Source organism: Protopterus annectens, chromosome 13.part0, assembly GCF_019279795.1.
Source record: "Protopterus annectens isolate FY-2018-M chromosome 13.part0, PAN1.0, whole genome shotgun sequence".
Taxonomy (NCBI): domain Eukaryota; kingdom Metazoa; phylum Chordata; order Ceratodontiformes; family Protopteridae; genus Protopterus; species Protopterus annectens.
Window position 1 is genome coordinate 138,977,112 of NC_056747.1, and position 16,269 is coordinate 138,993,380.

General features: G+C 42.4%; 1 protein-coding gene across 2 annotated transcripts in view; it reads right to left on the reverse strand.

The window, feature by feature from the left end:
* The window catches only part of MED26 (mediator complex subunit 26), a 527,523-nt gene that overhangs the window by 296,904 nt on the left and 214,350 nt on the right, over positions 1-16,269 (reverse strand). The window contains exon 2 of one of the 2 annotated variants that reach the window (XM_044090729.1): positions 12,589-12,687. The exons of the other annotated variant lie outside the window; for it this stretch is intronic. Within the exon in view, the coding sequence (XP_043946664.1) occupies positions 12,589-12,687 (99 nt within the window). The remainder of the gene's footprint in view (positions 1-12,588; positions 12,688-16,269) is intronic. 2 annotated transcript variants of the gene reach the window in all.

Below are 16,269 nucleotides of genomic sequence, written 5' to 3' on the forward strand. Positions count from 1 at the left end.
TTTTCTGAATGACTTTGTCCTGTCCAAATAATAACAAAGTGGTCTGTGAATGTCCAAGGAATGTAGTAGTCTTTCCCCTTTGTTTTGTGGGTTAGGATAAAAGGTAGGTAAGTGGATAGTCTGATTCAAGGCTACACTGGATACTACCTTTGGCATAAAGGAAGGGTTGGTTCGTAAGGAGACTCTGTCCTGATGGAAAATGATGAAAGGTTGCACAGCCGTGAGGGCCTGTAGTTACGAAACCCTGCGTGCTGAGGTGATAGCCAGAAGGAAGGCTGTTTTCCATGACAAGTATTGCAGTTCTGTTGAAGCAGCTGGCTCAAATGGAGGCAGGGTCAGTTTTTCTAAAATGAAGTTGAGGTCCCAAGCAGGTACTGGTGGTTTCCTTGGGGGTTTTATATTCTTAGCCCCTCTGAGGAACTGTCTTAAGAGAGGATGAGAGAATAAAGGAGGATCAGTGTTGTATTGTGCAGAAATGGCTGAAGCATGGATCTTGATGGAGGAGAAGGAAAGTCCACTGTTTAACATCTCAGCTAGGTACTGTAATATTTGGAGGTAAATTTAGTACCCAAGGATTCTGGCCCTTTTTCTGATTCCAGGCACAAAACAGTTTCCATTTGGCGGAGTAGGCTTTTCTAGTAGAAGGTCTTCTGGCCTCCAAGATGACATCCTGCACCTCCTTGGAGAGGAGGGTCTGTTGGGAAATCAAGGAATCCTCCATGCGGCTAGATTTATGGTTTTCAGCTGACTGTGAAGAGTTCTGAAGTTGTGGTGGGACAACAGAAGAGGCACTAGAGGCAGGATCCATGGTGCGGAATGCGTCAAGCTCTTCAGGAGTGGATACCAGTGTTGTCTTGGCCAGTCTGGAGCAATGAGAATCATGTTTGGCCTCTCTGCTCTGGCTGTTAATAGAACTTTGGGCAGCAGAGGAAGAGGTGGAAAGGCATAGACCGTCAATGTTGTCCAATTGAAAGAAAGCGCATCCACTCTCCAGGCCTGTGGATGATAGGTCCTTGAGCAAAATTTTTTCAGTTGGTAATTTCTGTGGGTAGCAAAGAGATCTATGTCTGGCTGTCCCCATGCCTGGATTATCTTTGCGAAAACTTGAGGATGCAACTTCCATTCATGTGGATCTGTCGTATTTCTGCTTAGGTGGTCTGCTAGTGTGTTTTCCTTCCCTGGCAGGAATTGTGCTTGAAGTTGGATTTGCCATTCCAGAGCCGTGTTCCAAAGGGACATGGCTAGTCTGCACAGGGGGTATGAATGAGTTCCTCCCTGTATGTTTACGTACCACATCACTGTGGTGTTGTCTATCCTTATCAATAGCTGGCCTGGATGCAGTAGGTCTTTGAAGGCCATAACAGCATTTTGTACTGTTAGCATTTCCTTTTGATTGATGTGTAGGTGCTTCTCTTTTTGGGACCATTTGCCCTGAATGCACTGATCTGTCATGTGCGCCCCCCAGGCGTAGTCCGAGGCGTCTGTTGTGATGATTTGATTTGCTTGAGGCATGCAGAAGGGGAGACCTATGTTTCTTTGGCATGCTTGAGCCCACCACAGAAATTCCTTTTGACGACATGGAATGAGTGGTATAATTGTTTCCAAACTGTGGCTGTGTTGAGACCATACGTTTTTTAGGTACCATTGAAGTTTCCTCATATGCAGCTTTGCACATGGGATCAGCAGGATGCAAGATGCCATAAATCCCAGAGCCTGCAGGATTTTCCTTGCAGTCAGCCTGGTGAAGGTTGCCATTTTGCTGAAGTATTGAGATAGTTGCCCTTGCTCCTCTGGCTTGAGGTAGGTCATCTGGGTGTTCGTATTCAAGCTGGCACCCAGGAAAATTATTGTTTGAGAGGGTATTAATTTTGATTTCTTTTTGCTGACTGTGTATCCCAGAAAGTTCAACAATTTTATTACAAACACCAGGTGTTTCAGAAGTATGTGCTTGCTGTCCGCTTGGATCAGGCAGTCGTCCAGATATGGGTATATTTGTATCCCTTGAAGTCTACAGAAGGCAATTACTGATGCCAGGCATTTCGTAAACACTCTGGGCGCAGTAGATAAGCCAAAGGGCAATGCAAAGAATTGATAATGTGTTGAACCTGCAAGAAATCTGAGGTATCTTCTGCAATCTTGTCTGATAGGGACATGCAGGTATGCCTCCTTGAGGTCCAATGTTACCAGCCAAGACTCCTTGCCCAGCATGGGAAGAAGCTGCTGTAATGTGAGCATCTTGAATTTTGGTACGAGTAAATATGTGTTTGGGATGGATAGGTCCAAAATAGGTCTCCAATCTTTGTCCTTCCTTGGTACCAGGAATAGTCTGGAATAAAAACCTTGACCCTGTTCTTTTGTAGGTACCTCTTGAATAGCTTTCATGTCCATGAGAGCTGAAATTTGTTTTTGTGCCACTGCCCTTTGATTTTGTGGCAGGTTTGGCATGCCTCTCATTTTTGGAAGGGTGTGAAAGTGGAATCTGTAGCCTCTGTCTATAATGTCCAGGATCCATTTGTCTTTTGTGACAACATGCCAATTTTTTGAAAATAATGCCAGTTTTCCGCCTAACGGTGCTGCCATTAAAGCTTTGCTTGGCATGCATAGGGGAAAGTCATTGTGTCTGCTTTCTGAATGACTGTGATCTATCTTCACCACCTCTTGGTGTAGGTGCTTGCCATTGTCTGGCTCTAAATGATCCTTGAGATTGCCCTCTACCCCTCGGGCGCCTGTATCTGCCTCTTTGCGGTCTGTCCGTGGCTGGAAAGGACCCATTTTTTGAAGGCCAGTTTCTGCTGAAACGTGGAGGTTGCACCTGTAGGAAATCTTTCACCGTTTGCATTGATCTTGCCTTTTCCTCCATTTTCTTTAGTACTTCCTCAACTTTAACACCAAACAATACATCTTTTTGAAGAGGTGCATCTAGTAATTTAGCTTTGACATGATCCGGTAAGGTTTGCTCTTTGAGCCAAGCATGTCTACGTATGACAGACCCTGTAACAGCAGCTCTACATGAGGCCTCTAAAGCATCAAAACCACACTGCAAGGTATGTTTACCCACTTGCTCTGCACTATGCAACAAATCCTGCAACTCCTTTAAATCTGGTTGCTCAGGTTGTGTCATTTTGCTTTTCAACTGAGATAACAAAAACTGTTGATACTTTAACATATGGAACTGACAGTTTAATGCCCTCATGGTTAAAGTGGCCGAGGTGTACACCTTTTTCCCCCCACCTTTCTAAAGCTATGGAATCTCTCTCTCTGAAGGTAATGGGTTTTTAGCAGTAGAGGCCTCAATTCCCTTGGGACCCTGTGAAATAGTTTCTGGGTCAGCAGCATGGCTTTTGTATAGGAATTGGTGTGAATCAGGAACCCGGTAATACCAGTCAGGTTTAACAGGAGCTGGAGGTAAAGAATCTGGGTTGAGGCTGGCTTCTGTGTACACATCATCCAATATATCCAAGACAAGAGGGATATCCAGAGGCCTGTGCTGAGGAAGCAAGAGAAAATCCCTGAGCCTTTTCTTGGAATCTGGTTTCCCCAAAAGAATATTCCTCTGGGGGGGGGGCAGAGGGAATGGACTCCTCAGCATCAGAGTCTTCAAAAGGGGAATATGAATATTCCTGGTCCTCAGAATGTTCTGAGGTAACAGAAGCTTGATCTGAGGAAGGGTAGTCTTCCTCCAATATGGGCCTTTTGTCCGAGGGGGGTTGAGAACCCCTGATGAGAGTAATCAAATTCTCAGCCATTTTGAGCATCTGTTTTTTTGGCATGGGGCCTTGAGAGGGGCTCTGTGGACCTCGTCTTTTAGTTTTCATGGCTGCTTTAGATTTTGTGAAAGCCTTAATGGAAAAGGAGGAAGGCCTGAAGACACCTTGAGTTTCCCCACCAAGAGTGGCGTCGGTATCTGTTGTCGGAATGGAGGCCGAGGAGCCTGCGACCTCGGGCACAGAAGACACCGCTAAAGAAGCGTCATCGGTACTCAGGGGCTGCGTAGGCGCCTCGCTGAGAACCGGAGCTCCGGTAATCGGCTTTAGCGTGGTGTCGGTAGAAATTGCAGACCTTGTATGTCTGTCCTTATCTTTGCGTCTTTTACTCAAAACTGGAGTCGAGTATCCGACGACATAATGTAATTAAATTTTTTACCAAAATAGTGTTGGACGAACTCCGCCAGACGCTTAGTGCGTTTGTTGAATCTAGCACAAAAACAGCAGGCCGAGACGTCATGGTCTGGGCCTAAGCAAGGAATACAGGAAGAATGGAAATCCTTATGCGGTATTTGCTTCCCACATGAAATGCAATTATTAACTTTGTCTGACATCGGTCTGAGGCAAGAAAAGTTTCAACGGGTACTTAGCTTTCAAGAAGACTTCGGCTGAAATATTTTCGTAAATCTCAGGAGCTGGCCGACCAGCACTTGCGAACTGCTTCTGCTTCGGGCACCGCGCGGCAAGAAAGACTGAAGATGGGGTCGGCTGGTTGTAATTGCTTGTCTGGTGTAAGATAAGCCTTCTGGGCCGTTGTGTCCAAGCTGGCACCCAGGAATGTCATTTTTTGTGAGGGTACTAGTTTTGACTTCTTTTCGTTTACTGTGTACCCCAGACAATTTAGTAGATGCTTCACAAAAGCCAGATGTTGTAAGAGAATGTCCTTTCTTTCTGCTTGGATGAGGCAGTCGTCCAGATATGGATATATTTGAATTCCTCTTTGTCTGCAATACGCAATTACTGGTGCCAGGCATTTTGTGAATACTCTGGGCGCAGTAGATAAGCCAAAGGGCAGTGCAGAGAATTGATAATGGGTTGAACCTGCAATGAAACTGAGGCATCTTCTGCAACTTTGTCTGATAGGGACATGCAGGTATGCCTCCTTGAGGTCCGTTACCAGCCATGCTTCCTTGCCCAACATGGGAAGTAGCTGCTGTAGTGTTAGCATCTTGAATTTTGGAACTTGTAAGTAAGTGTTTAGAATAGAAAGGTCCAGAATTGGTCTCTCAAGCATTTTCTTTCCTGGGTACTAGGAAGAGTCTTGAGTAAAATCCTTGGCCTTGCTCTTGAGTTGGTACCCTTTGAATGGCTCTCATGGCCATGAGAGCTGTAATTTGTTTTTGAGCCTCTGCCCTTTGATTTTGTGGCAGGTTTGGCATTCCTCTTTTTATTGGCAAGGTGTGAAAGTGGAATCTGTATCCTCGCAAAATTATGTCTAGGACCCATTTGTCCTTTGCGATCATGTGCCAGCTGTGTGCAAATAGTGCTAGTTTTCCCCCCAAGGGGGCTGACAAAAGAGCTTTGTTTGGCCAGCTGAGGTGAAAGTCATTGAGTTTGTCTTCTGGTAGGTTGAGACCTGTCTTCTCCTCCCTTCTGGGTTGGAGTGCCCCATTGGCGAGGCTTATACTGAGCTTGTGGTTGTCCTCTGCCCCTTGGGCGTCTGTATTTACCCCTCTGAGGCCTGCCAGTGGCTGGAAAGGACCATTTTGTTGTTGCCCAGTTTCTGCTGAAGCGAGGGGGTTGTACTTGTAGAAAATCTTTGACTGTCTGCATTGATTTCGCCTTATCTTCCACTTTCTTTAAAACTTCTTCTGCTTTAACACCAAAAAGAACATTCTGCTGTAAGGGAGCATCTAATAGTTTTGCTTTAACATGATCAGGCAGACTTTGTTCTTTTAACCAGGCATGCCTACGTATAACTGATCCAGTGACAGCTGCTCTGCAGGAGGCCTCTAAATAATCAAACCCACATTGTAAGGTATGTTTGCCCACCTGCTCGGTGGCGTGCAACAATTCCTGTACTACTTTAATTTCAGATTGTTGAGGTAAGGTGGTTATCTTTTGCTTTAACTGAGAGATCAGAAATTGCTGATACTTAAGCATATGAAATTGACAGTTTAGTGCTCTCATAGCTAAAGTGGCTGAGGTGCAAACCTTTTTCCCCCATCTGTCTAGTGCTCTTGAATCCCATGGATGCCTTAGCCCCCTTGGGACCCTGGGAGATGGTCTCTGGGTCAGCTACTGGGCTTTTGTAAAGGAATTTGTAGGAATCAGGTACTCTGTAGTATCTGTCAGGCTTGGCCGGGGCAGGAGGTATAGAGTCAGGGTTGAAACTGGATTCTAAGTAGACATCATCCACAATGTCCAAAACAGGAGGGATGGCTAGAGGTCTGTGTTGGGGGAGTAAAAGAAACTCTCTCATAGTAATCCTGACCTTCCCAGTGAAAATGTTCCTTCATAGTGTGTAAAGTTTCCCCAAAAGAATAATCTTCTGGAGGGGAAGCTGAGGGAATAGATTCCTCAGCATCAGAATCTTCATAAGGAGAGAAGGAATAGTTTTGGTCCCCAGAGGAATCCGAAGAAATAAACAGTTGTTCAGAGGAAACAGATTCTTCCTTTTGTCAGGAGGAGGCTGTGAACCCCTGATAAGAGAAATCAAATCTTCTGCCATTTTGAGCATCTGTTTTTTAGGCATAGGGCCTTGAACAGGTGACTGAAGTGAAGCCTTTTTTGATTTAGAAGGAGTCTTCGACTTGGAAAACGTTTTGACTGCCAAGAGTCGTCTGTCTGAAAACGCCTTCAGAAACCGATGGCATTTCAGAATTACCGACGTCCTTGGAAGGTAAATCGTCAGTAGGGCCTGAAATAAAAGGCTGCGTCGGCCTCGTACATTCCGACAAAATATCTGTAGCGGTCTCGGGTTCCAGAACTGCGGTAGTCAGAGGCTGTGTCGGAGCCTCACTGATAACCGGAGACCGGATCAACAGAGGCCTCGGAATCGGGCTTAGGCCGGGGCTGTCGGTCCTTGTCCCTGCGTTTTTTGTGCACACCGGTAGTCGGTAGCTCCGACGGCATGTTATAGTTAAATTTTCTACCAAAAAAGTGTTGCGCGAAATCAAATGGTCTTTCAATAGTACGTTTATTAAATCTAGCACAAAAACGACAAGAAGTGATGTCGTGATCAGGGCCTAGGCAAGGAATGCAATAAGAATGAAAATCCTTATGAGGTATTTGCTTCCCACAAGAAATACAATTGTTAACTTTTTCTGACATCGGTCTGAGGCAAGAAAAGTTTCCCCAATGGGGTACTTAGCCTATATAGAAGACTTCGGTCTGAAATTCAAATTCGAAAATCTGAGGAGTCGGCCGACCGGCACTTGCGAACTGCTTCTGCTTCGGGCACCGCGCGGCAAGAAAGACTGAAGAAAATGGCGTCTGTTGCAATATATGTACCCCTGGCGTGCTGACGTCAGGGATGAGGCAACAGCAGCCGACGTCGGACCAAGACTTTGGAAATCCGGGAGACTGCGGGACCGCCTGACGAAAGGATAACCCAAGTGTGATGACTGCAGCAGGGTAACACGATGAACATCACCAAAGTCAGAGGTGTGTCCATATTCATTAAGGATATCCACATTTCCAGGCTAGTTGCTCAGCATAATGCATCCGAGGTTATGCAAGTGCAACTAACTCTGGGCAAAACTGCAATCCAAATTGTAGCTTGCTATAGATCCCCCATCATACCCCAGGATTCCCACTCCTCTTTTCTTGATATACTGGAAAATATTAAGGTTCAACCAAACACCTTAATAATGGGCGATTTCAACTACCCCACCATTAACTGGGAAAACTACTCATGTACCAACTCCTTTGCTCAACGCTTTCTGGAATTCATAAATTCCAGTGCCCTGGATCAACTTATCCACACACCCACCGAGGGCAACAATATCCTAGACCTAGTCATTACCAACATGAGCAACCGGTGTTCCACACCCAAAGTCAACTCCTCGTTGGTCAGATCCGACCATAAGCCATTACCCCAGATATCCACATCCCGCCCCCAGATATCCACATCCCGCCCCCAACCCCCATTAAGGAAACCATGGTAAAAAATTTCTCCACAGCGAACTTCATGCTTCTTAATACAGAAGTGACGAACTTCAGGACACCCATGCAGATGGACAATACAGTTACGACTGCTGAATACTACACAAATGCACTCAATAAACACTTGCATGAGTGCATGGATCGTGCTATCCTCCAAAAAAAGGATGCCAATCTGGTGGTCCCCTGCCATAACAAACTGTAAACAAAAGGAAGAAACTGTAGCAAAAGAGAGTAAAATCCCATGAGTGGTTGAGCTCCCTGGTCAGCCTCAGTAAGAAGCTGAGATCCCTTATAAAAGAGCCTCCAAAGCTAACTATGAAAATAAAATCGCCACTGATTCTAAAAACAACCACAAAGCATTCTATAGCTATGTCAAGAATCTCAATGGCAACACCCAGATCAGCTCTGAGTTACAGCACAACCGCATGAAAAGTACAGAACCAACTGATATTGCCAACATCCTGGCAGATAGGTTCTGTGCTAACTTTACCATCCTCTCACACCCTAAAGGGCCCATATCTATACAGGAAGAATGCAGAGTCCCTGTAATCACAACTACACAGGTAAAAGCTGCACTCTCTAAAGCCAAAAACACAGCACCCATGGGACTGGACATCTCAAGCTGCGTTTTACACGAACTTCAGAACAAACTGGCTCACCACCTAAGCACCATGTTCAATCATAGCCTCAACATCAGGCTTTGTGCCCACTGAATAGCGCACAACAGTTATCCCACTCCACAAAGGGGGAGCCACCACTGATCCCGGGAACTATCACCCTATTAGCCTGACGAGCCTGGTCTGCAAGGCCATGGAACGTATCATGGAACTCAAAGACACTGGTAACCTCCAAACTCTGGACCCCACCCAGTTCGGGTTTGTGAAAGGCAAATCATGTATCCTTAACCTAATCGACTTCTTTAAGGCAGTCACCAAAGCCGTATATGAGGCTATGGTGGTTCACACTGCCTATCTTGACCTCACCAAGGCTTTTGACAGCATCCCCCATTCTGGAATTATAGCTAAACTCACTAAACTAGGTATAAATCCCTACATCACAAGATGGGTTGCCAACTAGCTCACTGACATAACCCACACTGTAAAAGTTGCAGACTCCAAATCTGACATCAAACCAGTGACAAGTGGAGTACCGCAGGGTTCAGTCCTGGGACCTCTCCTGTTCGGTATCTACTTCTCTGAAGTACAAGCTAACACAGAAGACCTCTGGCTAATGTAGTTCGCAGATGACTGCAAACTAGGAGCCATAGTCGAGTCCCCAAATGAAGTGGACATCCTACAGAAAAGCCTCACCGAGACAGATGCCTGGTGTCAGAGCCATGGCCTCAAGCTCAATACCAAAAAGTGCATGGTCATCCCCTTTGGTAAAAACTCTGTACCCATGAACTACCACATAAGCAACAGTCTACTTAACACCGAATGTATGATGAGACCTTGAGACCCAGGTGGACAGTAGTCTCCTTTGATAATCATATTGCCAGAGTAGTCAGGAAGTCCTTCTGCGTGGCACACCTCATCACAAAAGGGTTCGCACCCAGGAAAGAGAGAGGTCATTGTTCCCCTCTACTCGACACTCAGACCCATTATAGAGTACAATGCCCCTTTTGGAATGTACCACACAAGACATCTGCAGCAGCTCAAAAGGCCACAGAAGTACCTCACAAAGAGGATTACTGGCCTCAAACAGATGCCCTACACGGACCATCTAAAAAAACTCCAGCTTTACTCCGTAGCATATCGCCTACTCCGAGGCGATTTCTGCCTAACATATAAAGCTATGTCAAACCCAGAGCTGTTGGACATGCTACACCTAAAAGAAATCCCAATCCTTCTGAGCTACACACTCTAGGGACCTAAACCTTGTCACCACAATAAACAGGACATGCTGGAAGGATAGATTCCTGTCCCAGAGACTTCCCATTCTCTGGAACAAGCTACCCAGCTATGCTAAGCAAAGTTCCTCATTTGCACTCAAGAAAAATCTTTGAGTGGATGAGAAACAGGAAATATACCCCGGGAATCACTTCTGTGGCTCTGCTCGACAGTGGCACAGGAAAATAACTTTCTTGGGTGGCATAAGCCAGGGAACCTTGTTGCTTAGGCTTACTTAGGCCCTTGGGCTGATAGCCTAGTACCTACCTATGAACCTATTATTAGACTAAATACAATATTATGTAGCACTGAAATGTGTTGACATTACAAGGGTAACAGCTCGTTATTTACTCAAAAAGTAAATGTCAGAGTGGAAAAGTTCAAATAGTGGATAAAGAGGAGGAGGGGAAGAGAAGAAAGTGAACAAAAGTATTTGTTAGAAGTAATAATGAGGGTAGATATGGGAGGCAGGAGAAAAAAGGAGTAAAAGCAACATTACAAGTAAGAGAAACGAAACCGAGGAAAAGAATAAACAGCATGGACAACAAGATTTACTGTGTTTGTGTGTGTGTGATGTAAAAACTACAAAGCAAATCTGCACTGATACCGGCTTGCTGCCCTGCTTGGGGGGTGGGGGGGGCACGTGTGCAAGTGCAGTGGACTGGCTCCAGTAGGAAGGGATGGCAGCATACCTTTCAATATCATAGAACAAGAAATCTGGACAAGGCCATAAATAATAGGGGACAAAGGCCCAAAAATTGGGACAATTTATAAACATTGCACTTACAAACTTACAAAGTTGATAAACAGGTTTTGCATTAGAGTGAAAATCAAATACCGGTCAACTTTCTGACTTCAGTGTTCAATGATTTGTCAGTGATCTGACAGAAAACTGCAATTTTATGAAAAACAGAAAAAAAATCTGGGCTTTCTGCAAAAATCTGTACTGTTGAGAGATATGGATGGAAGCCCTGAACCAACACCCAATCATTTTCATTTGTTTGCCAAAGCCATTGCAGCAGTGTTTTGCAGAGAGGTGGGAAAAGCCTTAAATTTGACTGGTATGTTGTGTGGGTGTGGGTAGCTGTGTTTGTGGAAGGTGGAGGTGTGCCTTTGTAAGTGTGGTGCGAATGTTACGGATTATGAAATGGAGAAATTAAGAGTAAAATTGTGCTCGGTGAAGTCCCTAGCAATTTCATCACTGCTTGATTCAGACATATACATTCCCCTGTGTTTGTCAGTACTATGTTTGAGTGCATTGTTTTGGAGTGTGGTATCACTGCTACAGCTGCTGCTACTCTTTCAATACAAGTATCTGCATTGGAAGTTTTCTCCAGGAGTCTATTGCTGAGAGGATGAGAGACATGCTACAGGTATACAACTAAGAAACTAGATAAAGCAATACTAAGAAAAAGTACTAGGTCACATCAGAGGTTTGGGAGGTCATTGTTAAGAAACTGAGAACTGTTGTAAAATTTTATCATTAAATACCATAAGTCCAGGTTATACTACAAGAGAATAACTATGTAAAGATAACCATGTCAGTAGCCAAAATGAATTACAAGTTGAATATTTTACTGTGTACATTTTTAAAAAAATGGATAGATTGGCCTAAACTCTGGACTGATGAGTTTGCTTTTTTTTTTTTTTTTTTTTTATTCCTGGGAAATGCTATTCAGACGTGAAGAGACATACAAGGGAACAGATTTAGTGGCACACCAGGCTATTTTTTTTAGGTCTATTGCCATGCAAAGCTGACAAAAGAGTTGAATCTAGTAAAGCTAGAAATGTGAGCCCACTGAAGGAGGGGAGATGGGAGGAGTAACCTGGCCAGGAACTGGAACTTGCAAAACTGCTCCTTGTGAAAAGTCTTTAATCTCAGTAATTTGTTGACACTTCTGCAAGTTTCTTTCAGAGAATGTGTAGTACATCAGTAGGAACAACATTTGTAAAACTCAGCGCATACCAGTCAATGACACATGAGCTGCAGCCTCTCAAACTTGGAAGTTTTTTCAAGTGTTCCATTCTAAGTGAATGGAAGTCTAGTCCGACAACAAATGGTAGGGCTATTTGTTCTCAGTCTGTGCATTATGGGACAGATTTAGCTTTCCAAAGGAATCACAATGTCTGCCCCTATGAGGGCAGACAAGAGTAAAAACAAAATAAAATTAGGAATGAGTACTTATTTTGCTGCAGGCAGCTTTGTGAGGTGTAGTAAATCATGGCAAGATAAAAAAATATATGTTTTCTTCATCATTTGCCCGTAGTGGTCCTAAGTGTGCACCACTCAGTGGCAACTGCCAATGTGAACAAAGTCTGTGTACAGACCTGACCGGAGCTGTGCTTCCAAACACTCTTGTACGTCATCAGTTACACCTAGCAAATATGTTTAGGATTCTCTGGCATGTGATAAATCTATAGAATTTTTCCGCCCCCCATAATTTAAGAGGCAAAGCAGTGAAGCTAGGTAAGCCACATTGTATAAAGGGAAATCCGATACCACAACAATGTGTAAAGTTTTATTATAAGAGGTGAGGGAAACAGTGGAACCTGAAAAATTCCAAGATATCTGAAAATACTAATACACTGCATTAACCAATTAGGTAGGTGGTTTATGGACAGCTGTAGGGTAGTATCAAAGGCCCAGAACATGGTTTGCTACAGTGCTTTCTGGAAAGCTCTATTTACTCATATTTTTGTTGAGCTTTTTTTTTTATTTTAAAGTGAGGACAACCCTCTGCAGATAAACAGAAACAAAGCCAATAGAGTTCAGAGAGGCATTAAGACTTTTCAGTGAGATAACTTAAGGTGAATAAAAGTAGTCTTACTTTTGAAGTCTTCCTGGGCTTCATTGCTAAGATTTCACTGATGGAGTCAAAGCAGACTTTTAAATCAAGACTACATCTGTATAATAGCTTCAGAACAATCTGTGAAGAAAAAATAAGGTGAGTGAAACAGTTGCCTGTTTTTAGGGATAATGGGAAGCAGAGCTCTGAGAAATCCAATTGCTGCAGGAACAACCTATACAAGGAGCTGGCAACCAGCAGCTTATGAACATGCCTAAGGTGGCCTGCAAGACTGTTCTGTAGCTGCTTCTTGTGTTGCCTGTGAAACACTTAGTTCATCGAGCAGCTGAGAGTAGAAAAGGTTTAGGTGCATTTAGGACTCCTGAATAAAAGTAAACCTTTCTCAAATGTCAGCCACTTGATAAATGTATCAAATCTAGACAAAATAACTTTTAAGGTTAAGTGAAGTTAGAACACAAACACAATACCTTACTGAGAGATGCTTCGAGGTTTGACTTTAATCCAACAGACTCCACTTGCAAACACTCTGTCAACCAAACCACTCCAAGTCACTGGGTTACAAACAGCCGAATGCACAACTTACTTGAGGGTATCTGGTAGCATTCTTCTTGTTTCTTCTTATATATATATATATATATATATATATATATATATATATATAGATATAGATATATAGATATATACATATATATATATATATATATATATATAAATAAATAAATGTTTGTGTGTGTCTATATATATATATATATATATATATATATATATATATATATATATATATACACACATATATATATATATATATATATATATATATATATATATATATATATATATATATATATATATATATATATAGACAGAGAGAGAGAGAGCGTGCGCACGTACAGGACTCAAGGAAATGGAATGGTATACATTGAAAAAAAACCTCATTTAACTTTCCAAGGGATGAGAAGTAGTAAGCTGACAGAGAAGATCAAATCAACCTTTCCAAGTGGAGGAAATTGAATGAATGCCATCTGTTGATGCTGTATTTGCTGTCAATTAAGACCCGTCTTGGAAGCTTCAACACAAATCAATACTGGAAATGGTTAACTTCTTTACTGATCTGGTCAGAAAAAAAATATTAAAATGAGCAACAGTTATATCTGTGGGGAATAAAACTTTACAGTAGTCACCAGGCCTGTGACATTTTAAGAATGAATGCAACACATCACCTTCTGGTTTGGAGACAGTGTCTGTTTAACAATTAAACTTATCTGCACTTCATGTAACTTTTTTGCTCCACACTGAGGTTGAATTGTGCTGTGCTTGAAAGGATAATTTTGCTCCTTCACAAACGTCTGGGCAGGATGTATTCCTACAACAGTAAGTACTCATTTTCCCTTAGTGAATAAAAATGTTTTAAACTTGCTGGTGACCACCACCAAACAAAAGTATGGATTTGCATGTTAAAGGACAATCCCAGTGTTTAAAATTAGTCAGAGTTAAGCTAACAGAAGTCATGCCCACTTCGACACATTACTTTCATTCCCACCCACAGTGTCATTTTACTTTTAAATATCCTGTAAATCCAGTGTCATTTTACTTTTAAATGTCCTGTAAATCCACAGTTCCAGTCTTGTTTCAGCTCCCAGGATAAACTAATCTTTGGATTTCAGTTCCTCTCCGACTTGCATTGGATTGGGGAACTATGCTCCCAGCTCCAGGCTCATATTTAAAATGAAGAAAGCTTTGCCAGGGAAAAGGGGCATCAGCGTATACCAATTTTTAAATTTTGCATCACTCATATTTCTATAGGTAAACAAGCAGCCTGTTCATAAAAATAGTGCGTCTAATAGTATTCAGAAATCAGCAAATATCAAACTAGAAGTTAAAAAAGGACAGAAGAGCGTGTCTACTAATGCTCCAACCTTCTGTCACACACTTGCGTTCTTTGGAATTACTTGCAGGTCAGAAAATCACCACAACAGGCTAGCATTCAAAAAACAGAATACAGTAAAACATGAAAGAATTATATAATGTCATCTCCAAAAAGATGAGAAATGTACACTCTGATTGGCCAATCAAACCAGTATGCACATTGTAAATCCAAAATAACCTAAGTTACAAGTCCGGCTGCTAAGAAATCATGTAGCCCTGTCATTTTGGAGATGACATTATGTAACAAAACATAAATCAAGCCTGAAAAGCAAGCATCTCCAAAATCAGGTCCATTGTGAAGTCAGTCAAACCTGAAGACAGATCGGTAGCTCCAAAATAAAACGGAACTCAATTAACATCTAAACTTTCCAAAAAGATCTTAATAAAATTCCTCTAGCCTAAAACTTTTGTTTTTACTCTTATAACCACTCTTGATGATTAGACGTCACCGTAGTGGTAGGAATGGTGGGAAAAGTAAAGAATACAGCTCTGTAGAAGTGAGCTGTTAGTGGTGAAATCTTTAACAGAAGTATATCAGTGTGATTTTCAATATCAAAAATGATTACATTTTTGACTGTAGAGCATATAATGGACTGGTTTACAAATCGGGAAAAACGTTGCTAATGTCCATTTATCAGCAGCGGATCAACCAAGAAGATGAAAACGCACAGGAGTGTTTTGCAAGCACGCCTTTCATCTTCTCTGCTCAAGGATTACAGGCACAGCCAAAAGTAGAGGGGGCAAAGGCCTTACATCGCAGCACTATATATATATTAAACTTGCTAAAGCAAAATTAAACTTGTTACTTTACCTGAAGATTAACTCCTGTGAAATTCTGTTTCTTGCATTGATTGTAACTCAGGTGGTTTACCAGAAAATCAACACACACTGTCTATTGCATTGTCTGCATTGCACTACATTATGACCAAGAATTCAACATTAAGTGGGGATCGTCTCCTGCTTATGTTCCAACTTAACTGTAATGTCCAAGTGGAAATAAAGCTGTTGTTAGGATGCTAGTCCTTGAGGAGAACCCTTGTATTATATTCAGAAAGCAGCATAACCTATTTTAAGACCCAAGCTAAGGGAGGAATGGAAAAGGACATTTTTTGCTAATAGGGATGATTGCAAGTAGAGGTACAGAAAACGGGCAAAAAAAAGAGTAGGAATTAACTAGAGAAAATTAACTAAGGAACCAAGGTATTGGAATAAATGACTAAATAGAGAAAGGTAATAAAGTGGGATAAAGCCAAGCAAAAGTTTGAACGGCGTTTTCTTCCTTTCCCTCTCACTAGGTGGATTTTGTTAGTAGGGGGTGGGCATGTATATCGTCAGCAGTAGTCAAGTTTAAAACAAGTGAACTAATGTATATTATACAATGTCTCCTCCTATTGTTTTGGAATATAATTCTCAAAAGTTCAAGACAAAACAGAGGGGCTGTGGCTAACTAGGTCAAAGTGTGGACTATTTTATCTCAAAAAGTGGAAGAATACAAAGTAAAGCAAACAAAAACCTAAACACAAACATAACACAAAACTGACATCACTGTATAATAGCAATAACCCATGCCTGGGTGTGGGTAATGCTGGATTTACCCACGGTTGGCATGGTTTGGTCACAAGGGCTTCCACTACTGTTTGCCTGACTCAGATGCTTTCTACAGGTAGAAACCATGTCATAAAATTGTTGTAGATGGCCAAGATTCACAATCGGCACAGAATACAATATGAAATGAAAGAAACAAAAAACTGTTTACTAATGGTTTAAAAGCCTTGC